At 57.8% G+C, this 18,418-nt stretch overlaps 1 protein-coding gene across 43 annotated transcripts in view; it reads left to right on the top strand.

Moving 5' to 3' along the window:
* The window catches only part of LOC308645737 (obscurin-like), a 131,681-nt gene that overhangs the window by 93,900 nt on the left and 19,363 nt on the right, over positions 1-18,418 (top strand). For 41 of the 43 annotated variants that reach the window (XR_014021276.1, XM_081288142.1, XM_081288112.1 and 38 more), the window contains 19 exons: positions 198-296; positions 508-726; positions 1,153-1,213; positions 1,441-1,511; positions 2,067-2,189; positions 2,358-2,497; positions 3,044-3,244; positions 3,395-3,474; positions 3,861-4,034; positions 4,892-5,048; positions 5,435-5,551; positions 5,642-5,806; positions 5,942-6,100; positions 6,288-6,465; positions 6,928-7,041; positions 11,613-11,780; positions 12,044-12,146; positions 12,443-12,572; positions 13,347-13,458. Coding sequence is in view for 42 of the 43 variants with exons in the window: in XM_081288142.1 (XP_081144268.1) it covers positions 198-296; positions 508-726; positions 1,153-1,213; positions 1,441-1,511; positions 2,067-2,189; positions 2,358-2,497; positions 3,044-3,244; positions 3,395-3,474; positions 3,861-4,034; positions 4,892-5,048; positions 5,435-5,551; positions 5,642-5,806; positions 5,942-6,100; positions 6,288-6,465; positions 6,928-7,041; positions 11,613-11,780; positions 12,044-12,146; positions 12,443-12,572; positions 13,347-13,458 (2,571 nt within the window). In the remaining variant the exon portion in view is untranslated. Of the gene's footprint in view, positions 1-197; positions 297-507; positions 727-1,152; positions 1,214-1,440; positions 1,512-2,066; positions 2,190-2,357; positions 2,498-3,043; positions 3,245-3,394; positions 3,475-3,860; positions 4,035-4,891; positions 5,049-5,434; positions 5,552-5,641; positions 5,807-5,941; positions 6,101-6,287; positions 6,466-6,927; positions 7,042-11,612; positions 11,781-12,043; positions 12,147-12,442; positions 12,573-13,346; positions 13,459-18,227; positions 18,271-18,418 lie in introns of all 43 variants that reach the window. The other 2 variants (XM_081288145.1, XM_081288144.1) reach the window with 1 other exon arrangement.

Below are 18,418 nucleotides of genomic sequence, written 5' to 3'. Positions count from 1 at the left end.
GCTGGGTGGATTGTGGGCATGAGGCCAGAGTGGACCAGCCCTGGGCCTGGTAGTGGTGGAGGTGCAGGAAGAGGGCTCTCTGGGGCCACAGGCACAGGCGGCAGAGAACTACCTGGGGTTCCCAGAACAAGGACATCAGGACATGGGAGCTGAAGGAGGGGTGCCGGGTGTCCCCATGGGTGTCCTTGCTGTCACAGATGTGTGTGAGCAATTGGTGCCACCCCGCATCCTGGAGAGGTTCACCCCCAAGAAAGTGAAGAGGGGCTCCAGCATCACATTCTCGGTGAAGGTGGAAGGTGGGCATCCTCGCTCCCCGGAGAAAGAGCACCCCCCCAGGGCCCCCATGCCACCCTCCCACGGGTCGCCCATGCCACCCTCCCACAGGCCACCCATGCCACCCTGCATGGCCTCCTGCTCCACCCCTCATATCACTCTGGCCAAGCACCCTCTTCTGGAGGCCCATAGCCAGTGGGGCTGTGTACCCACTGAGCCCTCTCCTGCCCACAGGATGCCCGGCCCCCACCATACACTGGCTCAAGGAGGAGGCCGAGAGAGGCGTGCTGTGGATTGGCCCCAACACCCCAGGCTACACTATGGCCAGCTCTGCCCAGCAGCACAGCCTGGTCCTGCTAGATGTGGGCCGGCAACACCAGGGCACCTACACGTGCATTGCCACCAACGCCGCTGGCCAGGCCCTCTGCTCTGCCAGCCTGCATGTCTCAGGCCGTGAGTAGGGAGCCTGGGTGTGGTGAGGGACCAGCTTGGGATGGATGGCCTTCACCCACCTGTGATCCTTCTCCTGCAGAGCCCAAGAGCAGTCTGGGCCCAGTGGTGCAGGCCAGTTTGGCCTGGAACCTCACCCTGCCTGCATGGTGCAGAGATGGCCTGCGGGCCCTGCCCAGAGCCCTCTGTTCAGCCCCTCTGAGGGATGGTGCTTGGAGGGCAGGCCTGTCCCCCAACCCCATGGGTGACCAAGTGCTGAGAGTGGACAGGGAGGTGGGCTTAGGCATAGACCCTTGCCAGGGCTTCTTAGGGACAGTGCAGGCAGGGCCCCCAGGGTGGTCTAGATGTCCTGGGTAGGGGTCCCAGCCCAGGACTCAAGGTGTCGGAGTACAGGACTGGTCCTGACAGCTCCCCTGGATCTCTGGACAGTGCCCAAGGAGGAGGAGCAGGAGAAGATGAAGGAGGCTCTCATTTCTACCTTCCTACAGGGGTGAGTGGGTGCCCTGACTGACTTACCCAGGGGGCTAGGGTGGTGTAGCCCTGTGGGTGGCCACCCCCTTCCCTGTGCAGCTTCTTTACACTATAAAATGAAGTTTTTATGGGCCCCGTCTGGTGTGGAGCCCCTGATTGTGGTGTCCTGGCCCCTAGGCCCCCCTCTATGGGGAGCAGAGTGGTGGGGTCCAAGCTGGGCTTGCAGGACACCCCTCCTCCCCTCAGGACCACCCAAGCCATCTCAGCACAGATGTCAGAGTCTGCTGGTCTCACCGGCCTTACTGGGCAGAGGAAAGGTATGCCCGGGTTGGGTGCAGGGGGTGCCGCCCTTTGGACCTGAGCAGCCTGGGCTCTGGGCAGGTCCCTGCCCTCTCATGGCCAGCTCCCAGCTCTGGTTGGAGTCAGAGCTGTTCTGACCTCTGTGGTCAGGGGGCCCATGCCCAGTGGGCTATGTGGAGGTTTGGGTTCCAGATGTTAAGAAGAGCCACAAAGTCACCTCGGCCCCCACAGCCCCAACCCCGCCTCAAGCCTGATGCTAGGCTGGACCCTGCCCAGCCCTGTCCTCAGCTCCCTCACCATCTGCCTGTAGCCCTGCCTGCCACCTGCTGCCTCTTAGCTGTGCTTGCCGCTCTCTGGCCACTTGCTGCCTCTTCTGTCTAGACCTGCTCCCTTCATTCTCATCCCTGGTCACAGGCTCTGCATCCTGCTGACCTCACTGGTCTCTTCCTGCTGGCACCACCTCATGGTCTCCCTGCCAGGGCCTGGCCTCCTGCTCACCATCAGCCCCTAGGAGAATTGCAGTGAACTTTTGGGGGAAGCATGACCCCAGAGTGTTGTGTTTGTTCCCCCAGGGGAGGCCCTGGTGGCTGAGGAGGCCCATGGCCACCTGTCCCTCGCTGAGGTGGGCACAGAGGAATTCCTACAGAAACTCACCTCCCAGATCACTGAGATGGTGTCAGCCAAGATCACACAGGGTGAGGGGGCCAGGATGGGCATCCAGGGTCCCCAGGGGAGGCTGGGACCCTGTGTCCTCGCATGGGGCCTAGCTAGGACTCTGCGCCTGGGAGCCCTGGAGACTGGCTGGGTGGTAGGCAGTAGGGGGACAGCCTTCCAGGGACATCACAACCTTTGTGTTCACCCAGCCAAGCTGCAGGTGCCTGGAGGTGACAGTGATGAGGAGTCCAAGACTCCGTCTGCCTCCCCCCGGCATGGCCGGTCGCGGCCCTCCTCCAGCGTCCAGGAGTCATCCTCGGAGTCAGAGGATGGGGACTCCCGAGGAGAGGTGGGTGGGCTGGGACCCTTGGGAACAGGGCTTGGGGCCTGACCTGCTGAAGAGACGATGGGAGGCTGCAAGGGCCTGGTGCTACCAAGGGAGGGGCATCACCCCCAGAGACACCAAGGGACACCAGAGGTTGGAGCAGAGGGCAGGGTCTCTGCACGTGGGTTCCTGCAGAGCACTACCTCTGATGTCCCTCTCACTGCCATCTGTGGAGAGTGCACCTTTGCCTCCAGAGCCCACCACCTCTTGGGTTGCAGGGGGCAGTGGGCAGCAAGGCGCTGTGAGCAACCACAGTCTAGGCGCCCATCCACGTGGGCAGGAGCCAGCCCTCTCACTGCCATCTGTGCAGAGTGACCCTGGGGGCTCCTGCCCTGTGGCCCTGGACTGGGTACCTCCTCGGCCCCTGGACTCAGCACCCTCCCCTCTGTGCTCTTGGGGGTTTTAGGGGGTTGGGAGAACCTCTCCCTCCTCAGAGGTGGGGGGCCATGGGGGGCCTTGGCAGGCCTCACCCCTCTGGCCCCAGGACTTAGGCCCATTTCTCTTTATCAGATCTTTGATATCTACGTGGCCACGGCCGACTACCTACCCCTGGGGGCCGAGCAGGATGCCATCACACTGCGGGAAGGCCAGTATGTGGAGGTCTTGGACTCAGCCCACCCGCTGCGCTGGCTTGTGCGCACCAAGCCCACCAAGTCCAGCCCCTCCAGGCAAGGCTGGGTGTCACCAGCCTACCTGGACAAGAGGCTCAAGGTATGGTAATCTGGAGCTGGGGGAGGATGCCAAGGCCCTGGGATCCTGGCCCTTCGCCAGAGAACCCTGGAAGTAAGGGACAGGAGCCCGGTGGCCACAGAGGAGGTGGAACAAACTGGTGCCCTGGGACAAACTCCTGTTTCTCAACAGCTGTCTCCTGAGTGGGGGCCCAGTGAGGCCCCCGAATTCCCCGAGGCCGTGTCCGAGGATGAGTACAAGACCAGGCTGAGGTATGTGTTGGGGAGGGTTGAGGGTGGAGCCACAGCTGGCTGCTGGGCCTCAAGGGCCAGCTGGCGTTCTGCCCTGCTTCTTCATGGGGGACCTGTGCTTGCTGAAGCTGTGTGAGCCTCCTTAGGTCACAGTCCTGCCCCTGGTTTCTGCAGCTGTGCCCTCCCAGAGCCTCGTGCGGGAGGGCTTCCTGGGGAAGAGGTGGTGCCCTTGCTCCACCACCTACCCACTTTCTGAAGCTGGGTGACAGGCTCCTGATCACAGGAACCCCATTTAACTGCAGTGCAAGGGAGCAAGCTCTCCATGTGTCCCTAGTCCCCATGTGGAGACTAGGGACAGTGGGAGCAGGGCAGCTGCTGGGCACCCCCTGATGCCACTCTTCCGCCAGCTCTGTCATCCAGGAGCTGCTGAGCTCAGAGCAGACCTTCGTGGGTGAGCTTCAGTTCCTCCAAAGCCACTACATACAGCAACTGGACCGTGCTCCCCGAGCACCAGCAGCCGTGGCCAGCCAGAAGGCAGTCATTTTTCGCAATGTGCAGGACATCAGTCGCTTCCACAGCAGGTAGGCAAGGCCACACACATGCATGTGAGGTGCACGCACAGCTGTGGGTCAGGCCTCGTGGAGGGTGACACTCAGCAGCTGGGGTAGGAACTCGATTTACCCATGGGCACATCCCACTTGTGTGATGCCCCAGTGACAGACGCTCGCCATATGGGTTGAAGGCTGCAGAATACCTGCCACCCATGAGCACTCACACAGGCCCATGTGCATGCACATGAATGTACACGGGCACATGGGAAGTCCCATGTGCACACCACATATGCTCACGCACCCAGCCTCAAATGTGCATGCACATGTGCTTGATATGTGTGTGCACATAGTGTACATGTGTGCACACATACATATGTGAATCCTGTACAAAAATGTGCATACATGCTGGATACACATAGATATGTGCACTCACATGCATGCTGATCTCCATGCACGTGCACTCTTGCACACTCACACAAGCATTTGAGTGCATGTGTGTGCCATGTGCACATCCACAGACACATTCAGGCAAACACATGCACACATATTATACACACATGCCACACATGCATGGTCACATCTGCACACTTGTGTATACATGCACAGTCACATGCATGCACACATGCACCCACACACGTGCACATGTACATGCATGTACCCACATATACATGCTCACATACTACACATCTGCACACTCGTGGGCAAGTGTACATACCCGTGCACTTCTGTACGTGCCCACGTGTCTGCACACCCAGCTTAGTATACTCAATCTCACAGGCCCAGAACCCACTCCTGGGCAAGAACCATAGCCTCTCAAGGAGAGGGCCCAGGACTGGGCTGTGAGCTGTGCCTGACCCTGTCCCTGACCCTGTCCCTCTCTGTGGCAGCTTCTTGCAGGATCTGCAGCGCTGTGACACAGATGACGATGTGGCCATGTGCTTCATCAAGAACCAGGAAGCCTTTGAGAAGTACCTGGAGTTCCTGGTGGGCCGTGTGCAGGCAGAGTCCGTGGTTGTCAGCACGCCCGTCCAGGAGTTCTACAAGGTGCCCGTGCCTGGCTCCATGGCGTTGGCCACCGGGCCCCTCCCTGGCTGCTCCCAGGCCTAGTGCTGGCCTTGACTCCCACCAGAAAACTCACTGACCTGAAAGTCCCCTGAGGCTTAGCCCTTGTCTGTGCTCATGGCCTTAGTTCATATTCCCTAATCACTTCCCCCACAGTCCCCAGGGCCCCTTGAGCCTTGTAGCTCTGTGCTCCTGGGCTGGCCACTTCACTGCCCAAGTTCTGTGCATGCCTCCGGCTAGATGGTAACACAGCCATTGTCCAGGTTCAGGGCCAGGTGTGAGAGTGCCCCTGAGATGTCCTCTACTGTCAGGATGCCCTAACTGGGGCTGTGCTTTCTTGCCCGAAACCCGCCCTGTGGTGCCTACAGAAATGCGCTGAGGAGATGCTGTCCGCTGGGGACCCCTCGCAGCCACCCCCACCCCCACTGCAGCACTACCTGGAGCAGCCGGTGGAGCGGGTGCAGAAGTACCAGGCTCTGCTCAAGGTGGGAAGCCCTGTCCTGCCCCAGCCTTGAATATCCAGGCCAGACCTTGGGGCTGAAGCCGTCTGGGTCCTGACCCTTGGTCTGCCTCAGGAGCTGATCCGCAACAAGGCCCGGAACCGGCAGAACTGCGCCCTTCTGGAGCAGGCCTACGCAGTCGTGTCAGCGCTGCCCCAGCGTGCTGAGAACAAGCTGCATGTGTCCCTCATGGAGAACTACCCCGGCACCCTGGAGGCCCTGGGGGAGCCCATCCGCCAGGTGGGGGGACTTGCGTCTGCTGCCATGTGGTGGGGTGTGGCTTTTGTGGGTGCTGGGCTCATAGATGACACTGGGGTCTGCGCCCAGGGATGGGGCCAGGCAACCACAGTCCAACCACATCTACTCACACCCCAGGGCCACTTCATTGTGTGGGAGGGCGCACCAGGGGCCCGCATGCCTTGGAAGGGCCACAATCGCCATGTCTTCCTGTTTCGGAACCACCTGGTGATCTGCAAGCCCCGACGAGACTCGCGCACCGACACCTTCAGCTATGTGTTCCGGAATATGATGAAGGTCTGTGGTGCCAGGGGCTGGGGGTGTCATGCAGGCCAGTGGAGGTTTCCCTGTTCCTGGGCTCCAGGGTGGCCACTGGAGCAGAACTTGCCATTGTTCTGGGGTGACCTGGGTATGGCCCTACTGGACCCTGTCTGTCTGGGGATGCTTAGCTCTGTCCTCCCACTAATGTTGCACCCCTCAACAGCTAAGCAGCATCGACCTGAACGACCAGGTGGAAGGGGACGACCGTGCCTTCGAGGTGTGGCATGAGCGGGAGGACTCTGTGCGCAAGTACCTGCTGCAGGCGCGCACAGTCATCATCAAGCACTCCTGGGTGAAGGAGATCAGCGGCATCCAGCAGCGCCTGGCCCTGCCTGTGTGGCGTGAGTGTCCCTGGTGCTGTGCTGGGGTGGGGACCTGAACATCACTTAGATGCCCAGAGGGCTGCACCCAGGCCGGGCACGTGGGCATGGGTTGCTTTTTGCACTGGTGGCTTGGTTCTCCCCTTGTTCAGATCTAGCTGAGGGACTGGTGGCTTTGGCCTCCCAGGGAGCCCCAGAGCAGGTGTTGAGCTGACCCTGACCCAAATGGGGGACACAAAGGGATGTAGTGGGGACATGGCATAGCTCCAGACTTGGGGTATCTGACCAGGTCATGTTTGGGTGTGATGGTCTTGCACCTTGGTCTGTCCCTGCCTCGTGCAGCCACACCCAGCTTAGTCAGTAACCAGGCCCTTGGATGTGGGGCCACTGCTGTTGTTGGGGGCAATTTGCCAGGGTGCACCCAGGGGACATAGGCCTGACATCCCACCCTCAAAGTCCTCAGACCCCCACATGTGTCCTCAGGTCCTCCGGAATTTGAAGAGGAACTGGCTGACTGCACGGCTGAGCTGGGGGAAACTGTAAAGCTGGCTTGCCGCGTGACCGGCACACCCAAGCCTACTGTCAGCTGGTACAAAGGTACCTGCCAGGGCCTACAGACTGACCCTTCACAGGAACCCCCACCGGGGGTGGGCTGCACGGGGGCTGAGGACAGCATGGGGTCTGGTCAGTGGGCTGGGCATGGGGAACAAGAGACAGTCCAGGCCTGTTCAAGAGCAAACATCCTGGGGATGGACAGTGAACAGGTAAGTCAGGTGGTGCCATGGCCACCCTGGGGAATGAGCAGGGTGAGGAGTCAGCACAGGGCTGAGACAGACATGCCTGAGGGCAGCCGAGAGAGCACCAGGACCACAGAGGGGGCCACAGGCAGGCACCTGGGTGCAGGAGAGGCCAGGAAGGGTGCTGATCACACTGCACCTTCAGGGTCACGGAGCACAGGCCTTACATGGCTCAGGGATGGGAGCTGCCAAGGTCAAGGGAGGTCAGGTGTCTCCCAGGCCTGTCTCACTTGACACTGCCACAGGATTGGGGTCCCGAGACCATCCTCACTTCCTGCACCACCATAGGCTTGGGGTCCCGAGACCACTCTCACTTCTGACGTCCAGTCCACTGGTCCCCAAGGTTGCCTTCAGGTTCAGTGATTCACCAGAAGGTCTTGGAGTTCAGAGCTATTATGCTCAGGGTTAGCATAAAGACAAGCCCCTGAGAAAAAAGAAGAGCACTTCGGGAGGGTTCAGTGTCACCACTTGTGAGCTGCCAGCCTCCCGCTCCCAGTGCAGTGAGGAAGAGCACCTTCTCCTCCCAGTGACACCTGAGAACACAAACAGACCTATGCCAACCAGGAGGCTTAATGAGACTTGACGTCAGCATTTGTCACTGGAACTCTGTCAGACCTGCATGGCTGACCGCTCATGTGGCTGACCTCAGGCTCTAGTCCTCCTGAAGTCAAAATTAATGGCCTGAAGCCCACTATGAATCTCACGTTAGCATAGAAGACAACATGGAGCTCCACTAGGAAGCTCATTGTTAGTGTAGACGCCAGTGTGGCCTGGGTCATCCATCAGGAATCTCCTCATTGGTGTAGATGCCAGTGTGGCCCAGGAATCTCGTTATTGCCATAGACACCAGCGTGGCCCTAGTCATCCACTGGGAATCTCGTCAAAGGTGTAGACACCAGTATGGCCCAGGTCACCCACAGGAATTTTGTCATTGGCATAGATGCCAGCATGGCCTGGGTCACCTACTAGGAATCTTGTTGGCGTAGATGCTGGCTTGGCCTAGAGCATCCATCAGGAATCTCATTATTGGTAGAGATGCCAGCATTGCCCTGGTCACCCACCAGGAATCTCGTCATTGGTGTAGACAGCAGCATGGCCCGGGTCACCCACCAGGAATCTCATCATTGGCATAGAAGCCTTCGTGGCCTGGAGCATCCTCCAGGAATCTGTTCATTGGTGTAGACACAGCATGGCCTGGGTCACCTACTAGGAATCTCCTCAATGGCATAGACACAGAATGGCCTGAGAATCCCCCCAGGAATCTCATTGTTGGCATAGATGCTGGTATGGCCCAGGTCACCTACTAAGAATCTCCTCATTGGCATAGATGCCAGCGTGGCCCGGGTCACCCACCAGGAATCTCCTAGTTGGTGTAGAGGCTAGCATGGGCCAGAGCCTCTTCCATGAATGCCATTGTAAAATAGAGTGTCCAGTCTGGCCCTGAGCCACAAACCCCTAGGCTAGCCCATCTGTTGTGGCCCAAGGTTCCAGAAAATCCGAGGCTCTTCTCTGGCAGACTGTTCTCGGGTCCCGCGGCACCTTGCTGGTGCCAGGGATCAACATGATTCCTTTGGGCAGCATGGAGCATTGACTACATGGAAACCCCATGGTCTTGTGAGCAGCAGGGGGCATGGTTCAGATCTGTCATCTGTCACCTTGGCTGTAGTGCCAAGGGCCTGCTTAGGGACATGGCATCATGTTGGTGGTGGCCATCATCCTGGATGCATTTTGAAGGCAGAGCCAGCCAGATTTGCTGATGGGTTGCATGGGGTGTGTGGAAGAGAGATGGCATCCAGGGAGCAGCACAGGGGTTGTGGACAGCAGAGGCCACTGGTCCTATTCACAGAGGTGGGGCAGACCCACAGGGAGGCAGGCTGGTACATTCTGAGCTGGGCAGGGAGGAAAGAAACCCAGATTTGTGAGGTTTTGAAGAATTCAGGTGCCCATTGGGCTCCAGGTGGTTATGGAGGGGATAGCTTGAGAATAAATCTAGAGCTTAGGAGAGATGTCTGGCTGGAGGTGAGAGATGGCAGGCAGGTCCTTGGCATACAGTGTGTCTGAAACTATGGGTCAGGTCTAGTGCACAGCCCTCAAAACAATTCCAGCAGCTCAGGAGACTGAGACAGGAGGATGCAAGTTTAAAGCAGCCTCAGAAACCTAGCAAGGCCCTAAGCAACTTAGTAAGACCCTGTCTCTAAATAAAATGTAGAAAGGGCTGGGGATGTGATTCAGGCCCTTGGGTTCAATCCCTGATGAGAGAGAGAGAGAGAGAGAGAGACAGACAGACAGACAGACAGACAAACTGTGGTCAGTTTGAATGTGGAATGAGTGTGAAGAGATGAGGTTCAGGCTTCAAGGCTTGGGATCTGGGATTCACAGAGTCAGAGAGGTGAGGAACATAAGTGAAGGGGCGGCAAGCCAGAGAGATGGGAGGGACCCCAGGAAGCTAGCGAGGAAGGGCGGCCAGGCAGAGAGGGCCCAGGAGTGCTCAGAGCTCTGGCCAGCCCCCAAAACAATGAATGAGTCCAGCTTCCCTTTCCTGGGTGATGAGGCTAGCGAGCTGCCATGTCAGTGGGCTTCAGTTTAGCTAGACCATGCGAACCCAAGCCCATGAGTGGAGACCCTTGGATCCAGATTCTCAGGAGTCAGCTGCCTTGCATCAGGGAGTGGAGTGGAGAGCGGAGCCCACCCTGCCCTTGGGGGACATCCACTCATTCACGAAGCTCTCTTCCTTTTGATGAATGCGGCTGGGCAGCCCTTATCTCTTGTTCCTCAGGGAGTCCAATTGGCCTATCCCTGAGTGGAAGATCACAAGGCCTCACTGGGTTGGGCATCTGGTTTCCTCCAAAGCCCCACTGCATGCTGAGAGCCGATTTTCAAAAGTGGTATCTGACAGCCATGTCTGGCAGGGGATAAGTCCCAGACCCAGGGGACGCTTCACTTATCAAGGGCTCTAGCCGCGAAACGGTCTGTCTCAGGAACGTGCGACGTGTCTTGGTCTATTTCCTGATGTGCCAACAAGACACCTGAGTCTGGGTTGCTTATAAAGTGAAGAGATTGTTTGCAGATTGAAAGTCCAAAGGGCATGGTGCCATCTGGTGGGGTTCCCCTTGGTGGCCTCATGACTTCGTGGGAGTCTTGCCAGGGGGAAGGAGCAGTTGCAGTGACAGGAAGAGAGGGGCTCAGGACCAGGCTGGCTTTTATAGCAGCTTGCTGACCTCTGGAGGCCAGCACCCATCCCTTCCCAAGTCAGTGCCCTCAGTGACTGATTTCACTTCTGCCGGACCCCACCTCTCAGGAGGGGAGCGCTCCCAGGGCACCCCATTCGGAGCCACCCCATCCGGAGCTGCTGGGCTTGCACGACCTCTGTCTGTGCCTACCACCTGGGGCCACGGGGGCAGCAAGTGGATAGAGCTGGTGGTGATCACTCTAGCGGCCAGCTCCCTTTGGCCATTTCTGCTGGCCATACAAGGCCATCAAGTTGCGATTCATCTTCTCATTACCTTGGCTGCCTCTGTGTTATAGCAAGGCCTGACACTTCCTCTGCCAGCCACGCAAAGGCTGGGAAGTTGGGGTGTGGCGTCCACACTCTACTGCCAGGTCTTTGCGTGGAGCTGTCCCAGCTTAGCTGGTTAACTGTCAAACCAAATGGCCATGCCACTTGCAGCAGCCCCTGGGTCAACAAGAGCACATGGCACTAGTGGCCTCAGGAAAACCAGCAGGATGCCTGGCTCCCCCTGAGCAGAAGGCTGGTGCTAAGGGTCCACCATGTGTGAACTCAGAGTCACACGCAGTTTCAGGACAGAGTTCAGATGCAGACATTATCGCCATGGCACCCAGAGGTCCCTGTCCACAACTGGGTGTCCTGGTGCCTGTGTCCAGCAGAGCCATGGAAATCTGAGTTCCTTCTCGAAGCCCCCTGCAGATTGGATGGGTAGAAGGGCCCTCCATCCCTCTGCATGCTGTGATGAGGGACCAGGTGTGGGTGGGAGGGAAGGGGTGTTAGGCAGTGGATTATGTAGCTGTAGGCTTGGTGGGATTGAGTGAGAATGGGCCCATAGCCAGGGAGCTGGGCATGATCAGCACATGGGAGGTCCGCAGGGAGTCACACTGGGGTGGTGGGGCTACCACGGACTTAGCTGTCCATGTGGATGTCTTCTGTCAGGTTCAGGTCTTTCCACCTGGCCCTGCCTCTAGCTAATGTCCAAGGTGGATATAGAGACACAGAGACAGAGGTCTGGGCCACACCAGAGAGAAAGAGAGAGAAACAGAGACAGACCCAGAGAGGTGCAGGCCAGCCCCAGCCTCTCATCCACCGGGGCAGGCTTACGAGGTCCCTGCTCGACGACAGCCCTCACTCCTCCTTTCTAGATGGGAAGCCAGTGGAAGTGGACCCTCACCACATCCTCATCGAAGACCCAGACGGCTCCTGCACCCTCATCTTGGACAACCTGACTGGGGTCGACTCTGGCCAGTACATGTGCTTTGCAGCCAGCGCCGCTGGCAGTGCCAGCACCCTGGGAAAGATCCTGGTGCAAGGTGAGCCTGGAGGCCCGTGGGGCAGGGAGACACCCTGACCAAGCCCACCACGTGGCTCTGGTGGATGGGTGGAAGGGCCCTCCATCCCTCTGCTCGCTGTGATGAGGGACTGGGTGTGGGTGGGAGGGAAGGGCAGGCAGGCAGGCATGTGGGGGTGGAAGCCCTATGTGGTCATGGGCTCACTTAGGGCTCAGGAAGGAATGTGGGGGCTCAGACACCCCCAGCTCCATCAGAGTGGCTCCCTGTCTCTCTCCACCCTGCAGTCCCCCCACGGTTTGTGAACAAGGTCCGGGCCTCGCCCTTTGTGGAGGGAGAGGATGCCCAGCTCACCTGCACCATTGAAGGCGCCCCACACCCTCAGATCAGGTGGGCCAGCACATGGTGGGGCAGCAGGGGAGGGGCTTCAGGCTCTTGTCTGCAACACAAGGGTTGTGCAGCTGTACGGTGCTGGGCACAGTGACTGTCTGATCACTGAAGAGAGGGCATTGTGGGGCTGAGACCCACTGGGCATGGGGCTTCTGCCACAAGATAGCATGGCCAAACTGGATGTGGGCATCCACAGGGTGGGTTCACCAAGGACTGTAGAATCTGGGCCAGGGCAGCGGGTCTGCAGCACAGGGAATGTCACACCCTGCCTCATGGACTCTTGGGACGGGTTCTAGGTGGTACAAAGATGGGGCCCTGCTGACTGCGGGCAACAAGTACCAGATGCTGAGTGAGCCCCGCAGCGGCCTGCTGGTGCTTGTGGTCAGAGCAGCTGGCAAGGATGACCTGGGACACTATGAATGCGAGGTAAGACGGGTGGGCAAGGGGCCTCATGGCCAGCTGTCCACTAGGGCTTGACAAGGGAAGGGCCTGGGCCCTTGGCACAGGCCCAGAGACACCAGGCCACTGTCACCCATCATCCCCAACCCACCACACCATGTCTGGCCTTGCTCCTCTTCCACACGAGGCTGAGCCCTGCCACCTGCCATTGTTCCCACCCTCTCAAAGAAGCCCTTTGGTTTTTGCCTTTCTAGGGAACCCAGTGCTGACCTCAACTTTCATCCATTTATGTAAAAAGTAGTGTTAGTTTCCACCTTTTCCTGGTGTCACATAGGTGGGACCCTACAGAGGGAAGAGCTGCCCTGTCCCTGTTCATTGTCCAGAGGCCCAAGGCCGGGGCTCCTGAAGGCAAGGCCCAGTCTGAGCCTCTGGTCTTCAGGGCCTGTCCTGGCACACAGTGACATTGAGCAGGTGTGTGCCCGCTACAGGGCCCCCGAGAGCCCCAGGCTCCAGTCTCTGGCTCTTGTCTAGAGGCCAGCCTCCTGCATGTGGGCCCCACATGCAAGTTCCAGGAGGCAGGGAGACCCAGCCAGCTCTGCACTTCAGGGGCTCAGAGCCACACACGGCCAGCAGCCATCTGCACAGCGCAAGATGCCTGGGCGAGGCCCTGGCTGGGAGCCCTGTCCCCTTTGGGGGACACAGTCTCAGTGGGGACCTCAAACGAAAGACCACCAGAGTGGACGAGAGACAGCTAGGTCCCTTGAGGATAGGGGTCCTGAGTGGTTTCTGTCCATCCTGCAGCTGGTGAACCGGCTTGGCTCCACTCGTGGTGGTGGGGAGCTGTACATGCAGAGCCCTGTGCTGCCGGCCCGGGAGCAGCGCCACAGGGAGCAGACTGTGGCTGCCATAGAAGGTAGGTGCCACCGAGCCTGTTGCCCATGCTGCCTAGGTGGGTCCTCAGGCTTGAGCCTTGTGTCACAGCTGCACAGCCAGCCAGGACTGGGGGGCAGCAGACCCACCATGTCTCAGAGCAGGTGCACTTCCTGCAGGGGTGGCTGGGCAGGCATTTTGGGCGGATGACCTGGCTAGAAGAGGAGGCTGCGGGGAGGAGCCCAGAGGCTGCAGGCCACGTGGTCTCAGCACCTGTGGGGCAGGCGGAGGTGGCCAGGAACCCGGAATGAGCGCTGGAGAGGCTGCTCTGTGGTGGGGAAGTGTGAGCCCTGCCCCTGGCCTGCAGGACAATCCACGGAGTCACCTCTGACCCAGGACAGCCTGCCTGGCAGTGGTCACACAGGCCTCCTGCAGGCAGCAGCTGGGATGGGCTGCACTTCTAGAGAAGGGGGTTTCCCCCTGAGGGCAGAGGCAGGACAGTAGGACATCTGGGGAAGGGCGTCTACACTGAGGGCAGAGGGCAGGACAGTAGGACGTCTCAGGATGGGGTGTCTACACTGTGGGCAGAAGGCAGGACAATAGGATGTCTGGGGAAGGGGTGTCTAAACTGAGGGCAGAGGCAGGACAGCAGAACGTCTGGGGAAGGGCGTCTACACTGAGGGCAGAGGGCAGGATAGTAGGACATCTGGGGAAGGGCGTCTCCACTGAGGGCTAAACTGATGAGTGGAGAGTCAGATATTGGTCTGGCCCTTTCCCACCAGGCTGAATTGGCCTTGGAGAGGCCAGAGCATTTGTGGTTTAGTGTCCCTGCCCTGGCCTAGGTCACTCCCAGGGTCACAACAAGTCACTCCTACAAGGCCCCATCTGGGTGAGCCAGTGCCCAGGCCACCAGGATGGGAGGAGGGCCACTGTTATATGTCTTGGCTCCCAGGTGGAGTTGCTCCCCTGGAAGGGCTGCCTTGGCAGGTGAGGAGTCCGTGTCCCTACAGCCATGGAGCAGAGGCTGGACCCATGTTGGTGGAGCCACAGCTTCCACAAGAGGGTGGTTGGAAAATGTGTCGTCCAATTCCTGAGCACAGGCTCCTGTGGAGTGTTCCCACTGCAGTCTGTTCATCCCAGGGACCAACACACAGGGTCTCTGTCCCTCTGGACCTTCAGAGGACCAGGCCAGCCAACGCCCTAGATCCCAACCCTAGGAACTTCGAAGCCCCCGTGGCCCTCATGGACTCTTTCTCCAAGGGCAAGTCCCTGTGTGAGGGCTTGTGACCCTCATCTGCCATATTGGACCTGTGTTCCTGGGGACCCGTGACATGTACTGTCCCACAACCCGGGGACAGCAGCACCATGCATATATGCTTTTGCCGCCACCGGCTCGTCCACTTCCTCTGCATTGCGTGTCTCATGGTTGGGGACGTGCCCTTCTCACTGGGGCAGGAGTGTCCTTTGCAGCTGTTCTCTTGTTGGTCACGACGGGTCCCTTTCTGGAAGAAGGCGGGTGTCAGCGTGAAGAGCAGGCCTCCAGAGCCCACTGGGGCCAGGCACATCACTGAGCGCTGGTTCTTGAAGGCCATGCAATCAGAGCCCTGTGCCTCCTGCTTCCTAATCCTGTCCTGCTGCTTTGTCTTAACCAGTGGCTCCGCAGCCAGAGGGGCCCTGGCTGTCTCCTGTCGGTGGCACTGACCTGGCTTGAGTGTCTGCACCAGGCCAGGATGCTGCTTTGCACGGCTGCAGCCCTCCTGTAACGGCAGACTCACTGGGGTCCACAGCTGGTCTGGGGCAGTTGGGGACCATGAATAAAGTGCCAGCTTAGCAACTCAAAGTGTCCTGGAGCAGCAAGATGGAGCAGTAAGCCGGGTCTCTGCCAGGGAGGACCCAGGTGGAGGCCCTGGGCTTTCCTGTCCTTCTGTGCACAGGAGCTTGCCTGCAGATGGCACACAGGTTGTCCCTCTTTGTGCCCAACTTAGTCTAAATACATACAGCTTCCTGACTGGATTCCTATTCCTGCCATCAGCCACTTCCCTGTAGAAAAGCCTGTGTAAACAATTCACACATATAAACGCACACATGCCTCAGCACAGCCTGTGCAAGCAATGCACACATATAAGCACACACTTGCCTGAGCACAGCCTGTGCAAGCAAGGCACACATATAAATACACACACACCTGAGCACATCCTATGCAAGCAGTGCACACACATAAACACGCACACACCTGAGCACAGCCTGTGCAAGCAATGCACACATATAAGCACACACGCCTGTGCAAACAATGAACACATATAAACACACACACGCCTGAGCACAGCCTGTGCAAGCAGTGCACACATATAGACACACATGCCTGAGCACAGCCTGTGCAAGCAATGCACACATATAAACACACACATGCCTGAGCGCAGCCTGTGCAAGCAATGCACACATATAAACACACACACACACTGCCTGAGCACAGCCTGTGCAAGCAATGCACACATATAAATGCACACACGCCTGAGCACAGCCTGTGCAAAGAATACACGCATATAAACACACACATGCATGAGCACAGCCTGTGCAAATAATGCACACATATAAACACACACTCCTGAGCACAGCTTATGCAAGCAATGTACACATATAAACACACACACACCTGAGCACAGCCTGTGCAAGCAATGCACACATATAAGCACACATGCCTGTGCAAACAATGCACACATATAAACACACACACACTGCCTGAGCATAGCCTGTGCAAGCAATGCACACATATAAACACACTTGCCTGAGCACAGCCTGTGCAAGCAATGCACACATATAAACACACACAAGCCTGAGCACAGCCTGTGTAAACAATGCACACATATAAATGCACACACACACCTGAACACAGCCTGTGCAAGCAATGCACACATATAAATGCACACATGCCTCAGCACAGCCTGTGCAAGCAATGCACACTTATAAATGCATACACACACGTGAGCACAGACTGTTGCAAATAATGCACACATATAAACACACACATGCCTCAGCACAGCCTGTGCAAGCAATGCACACTTATAAATGCATACCCACACGTGAGCACAGCCTGTGCAAGCAATGCACACATATAAACACACACATGTCTGAGCACAGCCTGTGTAAATAATGCACACATATAAACACACACTCCTGAGCACAGCTTATGCAAACAATGTACATATATAAACACACACACACTGCCTGAGCACAGTCTGTGCAAGCAGTGCACACATATAAGCACACACACACACTGCCTGAGCACAGCCTGTGCAAGCAATGCACACATATAAGCACACACTGCCTGAGCACAGCCTGTGCAAACAATGCACACATATAAACACACTTGCCTGAGCACAGCCTGTGCAAGCAATGCACACATATAAACACACACAAGCCTGAGCACAGCCTGTGCAAACAATGCACACATATAAACGTACACACACTCCTGAACACAGCCTGTGCAAGCAATGCACACTTATAAACACACACATGCCTGGGCACAGCTTGTGCAAGCAATGCACACATATAAACACACATGCCCGAGCAAACACATGTACATGTGCTGATGTGCACATACATGTATACACACTTGTGTGTGTGAATGTGTGTGCAGCGTGTCTGAGCATGCATATGTGTGCAGACAAGTACACCTGTGTGCACATTTGTATGCAAGGTACATCCATGTGCAGGCACACAAATGTAGTCAGTGTGACCTCCAATGCACACACACACAGACAGTGTCTAATTCTTGTGCTCATCATCTGAGATAAGCTTGAAATGCCATAAGTTGCCTAGGGAAAGCCTGTCTCAGTGTTGCAGTGCAGTGAAGCAGAAAGTCCCCTTGTCCAGGAGATGTGGGACCATGTCCCAGTACAGGCCACTTGGCTTTGCTGGCCACCTCCTCCACCTTCCCACTGAGCAGTGAGAGGGCTGCTGAGCCTGGAGATGGCCTGCAGTAGTCAAGCCCAGGCCTGCCCAGAGGTCAAGGGAAGAGGCCTCAAGGTGGTTGGGAGTAGGTGCTGCCTGGTTCCAGATGAGTTTCATCCTCTCTGGAACTCCAGTCCCCAGCAGCAAGATGGAAACATAGGCCCCATGGGCTGGCTTTGGTAAGGGCAACAGCTGGGAAAACCAGGAAAGGCCACGCAGTTGGGACAGCTGCCCTTCACACTCAGACCTCAGGCACCCACCACATGCATGGGGCTCAGATGTGCCATGTGCAGCACTCTGGTGCCCCCTCCCCTGGAGACACTCACCACATGCATGGGGTTCAGATGTCCACATTCAGGACTCTTGTATCCCTCTCCCCTGGAGACACCTTTTGAACTTGAACTCATTTTGTGGCAAAGGCATCAACCATCCTGGCCCCATTGTGGCTGGTGGCCCACTGCATGGCCACAGGCTACTCTTCCCTTTCCCTAGGCCTCAGGGCTATGTTGGGCTACATGTTTGAGGAATTCACAGGCTTATGTCAGCATGAGGAAAAGCCTGGGCCCTTTTGAGTAGGCAACAGATGCCAGCTCGTTCTCCTCCCCACAGCTCCTGTGGCGCTCAGGAGGGAGAGTGGGCTATCCTTGGGGTGCCTGCTGTCACACCCCAGCCCCTCAGGGCAGACGCTTTCACCCATCTGTAGCTGAGGAAACTGGACCTCCTAGCTGAGACAGGCTGCTCAGGGACACATGGCCAGTGCTCCTAAGCCCAGCAGATGGCTGCACTGCAGTGCCATCAGGGAGTCAGCCCCAGGCACTGGCTTCTCTGTAACCCTTGCTATTCTGACTGTTTTCTTTGTAGTCACTGAGCAGGCGACTAAAGTCCCCAAGAAAACCGTCATCATGTAAGTGCAGGCGTGTTCCTAACCCGTCCTCGGACTGCAGTGCCCTGCATGCCACTAACCTTCCTGGACCTTGCTGTGTGTCCTGGCCACTTGCAGTGGCTGCACTAACAGCCTGGCTCACTTCTGGCCACCAGTGCCTTGCAGATTT

This window comes from Spermophilus citellus, assembly GCF_964194105.1.
Source record: "Spermophilus citellus genome assembly, chromosome: 1".
Classification (NCBI taxonomy): Eukaryota; Metazoa; Chordata; class Mammalia; order Rodentia; family Sciuridae; genus Spermophilus; species Spermophilus citellus.
This window is presented reverse-complemented; position numbering and strand designations above follow the sequence as displayed.